We start from the raw sequence: 7,374 nt of genomic DNA, 5'->3' as shown, positions 1-7,374 counted from the left end.
TGGAGAATGTAAAAGGAATAGTAAAATCAAGTAATTTATCTTTTTACCATGGCAATAGCACAATAGTATACAGTATAACAGTATACTCAAGAATATAAAAACAATTGCTCAGCTTACATAAATATGTAATAACAGAAAAGAAAATTCAAATCAACAATCGTCTCATCTAAATCTTTGTTTTGACTTTGGCGGAAAGCGAAGGTGATTGCTGATAGGCTGAAGGCTGTCCTAATCAGTTTGAGAGGGAATCAAGTTTGAGAGGGAAACAACAAATTGAGGGTTTCCTTGATTTTTCTTTTCTCCTTTTATTTTTCAGAAGAAGTAACGGGTACTCACGGTTATGGGTAGAAATGTAGCGGAGTAAAGAGTACAATATTTGCCTCTCAAATTTACTTGAGTAAAGTCATGAGTACTCCCAAAAAATGATACTCGAGTAAAGTACAGATCCCTCAAAATTGTACTTAAGTACTGTACTCAAGTAAATGTACTCCGTTACTGTCCGGCTCTGCTAACGTGACATATTTGTATGATACATATTGACACAATCAGAGATGTTTACAATTTGTGCATAAACATGTGTGCGCACACACTAAATTTAATAAGCTGAATTTAAAGTGAATTTAAAGTTAACCTCAATTCTAATTCTATGAACATTTAATGGTTGGATTTGTGTCGCCCAATGCTATAAATGCGTTATTATCATCAGACATTTGTATGAATTGTTATTTTCAAATGGTTTATTTTAGTCAGTCTATCCCAGTCATATAAAAAGCGTTATAAATTGGAACTAACTTCCAGTCGTTGGGCAACCTGTATCAGCGACCGCTGCATCCCTGTTTTGATGGGCTCGTTAATGGACCATGGTCTGATAAGAAGGCCTGTTGCAGGTCACAACAGAGCAATGCCTGCTTTGTTATCGATTAAATCCTTTGATAAGTCAAACAATATCTAACATTAACTGGTTATTGACACGAGGGACAATGAGGGCAAATGGTATAAATGTAGCCTGGACCTGACGCACTCAAACCACACCAGGAACAGAACCACTGGTGAGTACGACTGCATTCACAGAAACCACCATCAACGCGTGCCTTTGCTAATTTCCTCCATGGGTCCTTCCTTCTCCCCAGCCCAGCCATGAAGCCAGAGGCCGTCTCCGTGATCCTCCTCCTGTGCTCTCTGGCCTTCTGCTGCCAGCTGTCCCGGGCAGGCGTCACCTTCCTCAGCCCTGCTCACAAACCCCTGGTAGGGTAAGGGCTAGGGGTGAGGGTAAGGGTAAGGGTTATGGGTAAGGGTTAGGGATAGGATAAGGGTTAGGGGTAAGGGTAAAGGATTAGGATTAAGGGCGGTCTTTTTTGGAGTTCTGATCTTAATCTCAGAATTCTGATTTTCAAATAAGAATTCTGAGATTAAAATTATGATTTAAATCTCAGAATGTTGTCTAAAAATTCAGAACTCAAAAATTCCCGTGGCCCTAATCCACTTCAGTACATTTGAAGGTCTCCTTGCCGCCGTTTTAACCCAGTGATGTCCTGACATCAATGCGCCCTGCACGTTCAACAATATAAACGTTTCCCCTTCAGGACAAAGGAAAGCCTCGCGTCGGTCGTCAAGTGATGGAGTTGGCCCCCCCGCTGCATGACAGGAGCTACGCTACGGTAGGCGACGACAGCAGCCAGCGCCCCCTGCTGCTCTCAGACCCGGTCAGCCATCTCTCCTCCCCCCAGCAGGTGGCGGCACCCTTCGAGGTCGGCCTCACCCTGCATGAGGAGGAGTTCCAGGTCTACCGGGCGCTGCACCAACTGCTGCAGAACATCATGGGAGACCCCGATGCCACAGGTGATTTTTTTTCTCGTTTTACTCTCTCAGTCTACTAAACTCGTTCAAATATACTATAACTTGCAACTCTTGTTATTTACATAAAATCTTTTGTTTTGTTACAGAGTGACCTTCAAAGCTCTGGACATCAATAAGCATGTTCACATCAATTTAATAATTAAAGTCTGAAAATCTATGCAAATTATCCATTTGTTTTGTTTTATTTTGAGCATGTCACATCTATAAGGGCTATATAGAAAAGTATGTGCAACATTTAGGGCAAATGACACAGTACTCATTTGTTCCTCATATTAAGAATAGAATAGAATTCTGATGTATATGAACTTGACTGCTGTGAAATTAGTCCGAAGCTGGCCTGGTGCCTGCAATCAAGGTAACCTCCAGTAGTCTTCAACCGTTTAATGCTTGTGCACACAATCCTAACCCAGCTTCCTCACTCATTTAAACACACCTAGAAGAGATGATAAGGCCATAAGCAGTTTGAAGAAGAGGATAGAAGAGATGAACTGGAGAAAGACTGAGGTGCTAACAAACAGCTCTAATGAATGAGTCCTTGAATGAGGCCCTGGAGACTAAAACCAGACTCCATTCCAATAGGAAGAAAACCTTTGATTAAGGTAGCTTCAAATTTATTCCATCACTACAACACCATGCCAAATGAACAGTAGGACACCAGAGGATGTGAAACTAGAGCATGAAGAACCAAACGTTAACAAACTGCTCTTTAAAGAGGTCAGGACATTTTGAGTAGAAATTGATGGTTGCAAATCCACGACTTGTAGATGTACAATTCAAACTTTTCAAATGTTGAATAGGAAGTATGAAAAGTAGAACAAGAACCGGCTGCACTAGAGTCATACAAGAAGTCATTCCTGATGGGCCGGAACGGCCCAGAACCGGTTCAAACAACAGGACAAATACGAACAATTTCAATTACAAAAGATAATTAGAAAATTGGTAAACACCAAACAGGCGAAACCACCAAAAAAACGCTCTCTCAGGTCTCTCAGTGCTAAAGGGGCTAATGCTAAAGGAATAGAGATGGTGTTGCTTAGTGCGGCGCTCACAACCCGGCCCATACAGTGAGTTGGTGATGCTAACGCCGACGGCCCTCACACCCCATAAAGCATGGTGGTGTAGCCAACGGCGGCGGCCCTCACACCCCATAAAGCATGGTGGTGTAGCCAACGGCGGCGGCGCTCACACCCTGTACAGCGCGCTGGTGATGCTAATGGCGACGGCGCTCAGACCCCATACAGCGCGCTGGTGTTGGCGCGCAACGCGGTGAACACCGTGGGGAGGTCCTGGCCCTTCAGCAGGCTGATCTCCCTCAGCGTGTGGATGGCCATTCCCGGATGGGCGAATCGACTGGCCGTTTTGCCAAGCTGAGGAACACACAAGCGCACAGAGACGTTCCTCCGATGTTGCCTGAAACGCGGTATCAGCGAGTATGCAATGCGCCGGTCCGACATCATCACATGTCTAGCTCTTTCACTACACAAGTAGAGAACATCAAACACTACGATGTCATGCTGCATCCGACAGTAAATTAACCGACTAAACATTGCCGTCATCGTAAGAGAACGCTTCAATAAGAACAAGTGCTATTAGGAGTTACAATGCTAGATGCTGTATCGGTATCTACACTCGTTATCGGCCGACACTCGAGTTCAGGAATCGGTAAGGTAAGAAAAATGGTTTTGGAAAATCTCTACCTGTCTGGGGAGGAAGTATGGAGCGTCGGTCTCCAGGACGATGCGGTCCAGGGGGATCCTCCGGACCGCGTCCCGGGCCTCGGCGGCCCGCTGGTAGGTGATCAGCGCCGTGAAGCCCACGCAGAGGTTGGGGAACTCTTCCAGGAACGGCTCGATCACCGGGTAGCTGTTGGTGAAACAGTGCCTGCAGCGCAGAGAAGAGAGATGAACCAACAGGGGCAGAGAGGCCGTCTCACAAACCTACAATAACATTTACATGGAGGACATTTAGCAGACGCTTCTATCTTTTTTTCTGTAGGGGAAGAGAGGACCATGTTTTCCTTGGTACACAGTTTGGCTGATTGGGGGGGTTCTGATTACACAAAAATAAGTGGCTTGCATTTATATTAAGACTTTCAGTGGGCCCCGTGTTGCTGGAGCACACCTTGTAGGACTGAGGAACACTGATGCAAGTGAGCTAGGGAGTCGCACCCTTCGTAAAGCCAGTGCCAACACGTATATTACTGTGTAAAGCTTGTTGTCTGCATACTAGTTGCAAGTAGGGATTATGGGGCCCAGTCACAGTGGAGAAGAGACAGTCCTCTACCAAAACACTTTCAGTCCCACTCCAGCACGGCAGCTGGGAAGAGAGGGTATCTTGGACCAGAAAGCGACTTACAATAAGTAAATTTTTCAGAAGAAGGAGAAACAATATACCATATTGTTAAAAAATATTTTAAGAATTACTAGTCGTGATTTATATATTGTGGTTGTAAAAAGGCCTTGTATTAGAATGGATTCAGTGTTGTTTGATTGGGCCACTTCACCGACCCTACCGGTTGTACCCCTCTAGTCAAGGCCTTAAACAACGTTCAGTTCTGAAACTACATTAGGATTCCTCGTTGGGCGTGATGACGAACCCGGTGAGACTACAGACCACGGAGGTGTCACATGCATACCTGTGGATCTTGTAGTCCCGAGGAACACATTTCTTCATGATGACCAGCAGGTCGTCGTCTGCGTCTCGACAGTGGATCACCAGCGGCTTCTTCATGGACACAGCCAGCCTGAGCTGGCGCTCAAACACCTGGGGGAGCCAAACTGAAGATGACCTTCACAGCGTCCAAACTAATCACAGACTGTTAATGTGACCAGACGAGGACGTAGCCTCCATCCATTTCTAGACACATGAACAAAACTATCATGATCAAGTTTCAATTAATCTCATGAGGGAAATTCATTCAATCCATTCTGCCTATTAAAGAGGACCTCACCTGCTTCTGCTTTGAAGTTGGCGTGCTGTTTTTGTGAGAATAGTCCAGACCGATTTCTCCAAAGGCGACGGCTTTGGGGTGGCGCATGGCCCCCAGGATGGCTCGCTCATGGACATCCGAGTACTCCTTGGCGAAGTGGGGGTGACAGCCGAAGGCCCCCCACACCTGGTCCTCCGCCAGCAGGCCCTCCCACAGCGCCTCCTTCAGCATCAGACGGGGGTTGCAGAAGTCTGCGATGCAGCCGCTGAACTCCGCTGGGAAGGTGCTCTGGTTCATCTCCCTGAAGCGACTGAAGGTCCCCCGGTAGCCCGCCTTCCCAAACAGCATGTCCAGGTGACAATGGGTGTCTATGAACCCTGTGTGGCCCCCCGCCGGCGCGCTGCTGGTCCAGAGGGGCTCCGCCCCGGTGGACAGCCTCTTGGTGGGGCTGCTGGGGTAATAGGAGGGGGAGAAGGGCAGGTCCACACCCACGTCTGAATGCCTGCGAGGCGTGACGGAGGTGAGGCAGGGGTAGAGAGGAGAGAGAAACAGGCTGGAGCGGGGGAGGGCGCTTGGCGTGGACGGCAGACATCTCCCCGAGCAAGTGGGCAGGGCGTAAGGATCATGTGAGGAAGAGGGGGGGGGAGTGTTTGGAGATGGACGCCCTCCAAAGGGCTCCTCGCGTGGTGGTGTGGTATAGTCTGGATAGTAGGACGGCTGCCTGGGGGACAGGAAGAGGGTTCTCTGGGGGAGCTGGGGAGACGTGTCTCCGTGTCGGACGATCTGCCCAGGGGAGGAGGACGAGGCCAGAGAGGGGTAGGCGACGCCCTGGGCAGCGACAGGAGAAGCATGGTTACCCGAGGGGTAGCTGGAGGGCTGGGGGGAAAACGCCATGCGTTTAGGCTTCAGGCTGGACCGCTCTTCGGTCTCTGTCTCCACAAACGGCAGCCTGGGAGACGTTTGACCCCCAAACAGCAGGTCGGAGGGTTCATCGTCACTCTCAGGAGGAGGGGAGCAGCAACCGGTGTCACGGTCGTCGTTGGAGAAGGGCTCCGAACTGAACTGCTCAGTCCACACTCGGCTCCCCCGGGTCATCCCTCTTTTCCGGCCAATGGCTGCATTCAGTGCCATGGAGAAAGAAGCCCTTGAGCAATCCTCCGGTGTCGCAACCTTTTTCATTGAGATGAAAGAGCGAGGTAACAAAACAGAGGTTTCCCCTCTCTGCCAGTGGACTGAGGAGAGTCCTAGTTAGAATGCAATTAAAATTAAACACTGAAGTCAGAACGATTTTTACATTGTAAGGCACTTAAAATATTACTTTTAAGTTGTCTTGTTTGAATGTGTGAAACAAGTTAACTGAAGCTTGAATAAGTGAGCCTACCTTGGGGGTAAACTGATATCTGAAGCGCCTGGATGGGACAGGCTGCCTTCCGTTTGGGAGTGTCCAGGCACAGCAAAGACCTGGGGACTCATTAAGACCAACCCGGTCCTTGGTTAGTCCCCCTTTCCTCTCGGGGCGGGTCACTCCGATCCGCGACCGATCGAGCTTCACGCTCTTTTGTTTTTGCCCATTTTGAACACCTGATTAAAATTACACTTGATTAATACCTGATTAAAATATCGATCACACGTCGATTTGGTAGCATTAGCAGTCGCCTGACTCCCTGTAATGTGACATTCAGTCTCAAACCATATGGTATTGATTGTTGTCAATGTAACCCTTAGTATGAATATGTATAAAATACTTAAAAAAGAAGCCATCGTTTAGAATATAAAAACAGAAATTAAGTGTTCCCAGGCCTGGATGGTGTGTTCAGGTTGTCATTAATGTGTAATTTATTTGCTTTGAATTAGCATGTAGCCGCTAGCTGTATGCCGCCAGCTAGTTCAACTTATTCATATTAATCTTTTTAAACTCATTAAACATGTCAAAATGTGTCTCCAAGGTTTGGTCAGAATGACTGGTGGCCTCGATGTGGTTCATGTTAAAGTGTACACGGTTAGTTTAGACAAGTTAAATACCCGAGTGTCGTTTGGTGAACTGACACTTCAGAGAAGCCCGCCCTGAGCGAGGGGAAGAGCGACGGACGGAAGGACGGACGGTGTTGTGCCAAATTTCGACCCCCCGCATATTACAACCAAATTACAACCCCCCCTTCGCGTGAACGCGCAGTGGCGAAGTCACGCCCCTTCCGGTAGAGCTCATGGGACCTATGAGATCGAAAAATATGAATGGGTGTCAATGGAGAGAAAATAATTATTTTCTGGTCCCAGTCTTTATATGCCCTGGATTACACATATGTTGTTTGTGGATTTAAATGATAATTTTTCATGCAAAGAAAACTAAAAATGTTCGTGAAGAGGTTTGATAATTCTAGGTTTTATGTGAGGCCGCTTTGTGAACTACAGCTCTTCGCTGCTCTCGATGCATATGATATACGTCACTTTTTTTCAAGACGAGGATAAAAGCATAGAAAGAGGTGAAAACCACTATAAGTCGGGGCATGTGGAGAGTTTTAGTTATGTGCCATCTCTATGTGCCATCTCTGTGCCGAGTTCCAAGTGCGGGTGTGGTGACGTATATCATT

At 47.3% G+C, this 7,374-nt stretch overlaps 2 protein-coding genes across 5 annotated transcripts; one reads left to right on the top strand and one right to left on the bottom strand.

The window, feature by feature from the left end:
• The first annotated feature begins 627 nt into the window (after positions 1–627).
• ghrl (ghrelin/obestatin prepropeptide) lies at positions 628–2,022 on the top strand. Of its 2 annotated transcripts, XM_060068570.1 has the most exons (5): positions 628–1,049; positions 1,131–1,245; positions 1,584–1,658; positions 1,731–1,839; positions 1,944–2,021. In XM_060068570.1, exons 2-5 carry the CDS (start codon positions 1,138–1,140, stop codon positions 1,946–1,948), a joined length of 297 nt encoding a protein of 98 aa, XP_059924553.1. In that variant the 5' UTR covers positions 628–1,049; positions 1,131–1,137; the 3' UTR covers positions 1,949–2,021. The 2 variants fall into 2 exon arrangements, with proteins under 2 accessions (XP_059924553.1, XP_059924552.1); XM_060068569.1 differs by having other exon boundaries at positions 631–1,049; positions 1,584–1,839; positions 1,944–2,022.
• On the bottom strand, positions 2,015–6,956 carry tatdn2 (TatD DNase domain containing 2). 3 transcript variants are annotated; one of them, XM_060068458.1, is made up of 7 exons: positions 6,809–6,956; positions 6,325–6,367; positions 6,168–6,294; positions 4,808–6,030; positions 4,493–4,620; positions 3,555–3,738; positions 2,015–3,224 (listed from the first exon to the last, which is right to left on the bottom strand). In XM_060068458.1, the coding sequence occupies exons 4-7, from the start codon at positions 5,963–5,965 to the stop codon at positions 3,084–3,086; spliced, it is 1,611 nt and encodes a 536-aa protein (XP_059924441.1). In that variant the 5' UTR covers positions 5,966–6,030; positions 6,168–6,294; positions 6,325–6,367; positions 6,809–6,956; the 3' UTR covers positions 2,015–3,083. The 3 variants fall into 3 exon arrangements, with proteins under 3 accessions (XP_059924441.1, XP_059924442.1, XP_059924443.1); XM_060068459.1 differs by having other exon boundaries at positions 6,168–6,367; XM_060068460.1 differs by lacking the exon at positions 6,325–6,367 and having other exon boundaries at positions 6,168–6,247; positions 6,809–6,938.
• Positions 6,957–7,374: the final 418 nt, after the last annotated feature.

The sequence above is a fragment of the Gadus macrocephalus genome, chromosome 13 (genome assembly GCF_031168955.1).
Source record: "Gadus macrocephalus chromosome 13, ASM3116895v1".
Classification (NCBI taxonomy): domain Eukaryota; kingdom Metazoa; phylum Chordata; class Actinopteri; order Gadiformes; family Gadidae; genus Gadus; species Gadus macrocephalus.
The sequence above is the reverse complement of the archived record's forward strand: the minus strand, read 5'-3'. Positions and strand labels throughout refer to the sequence as shown.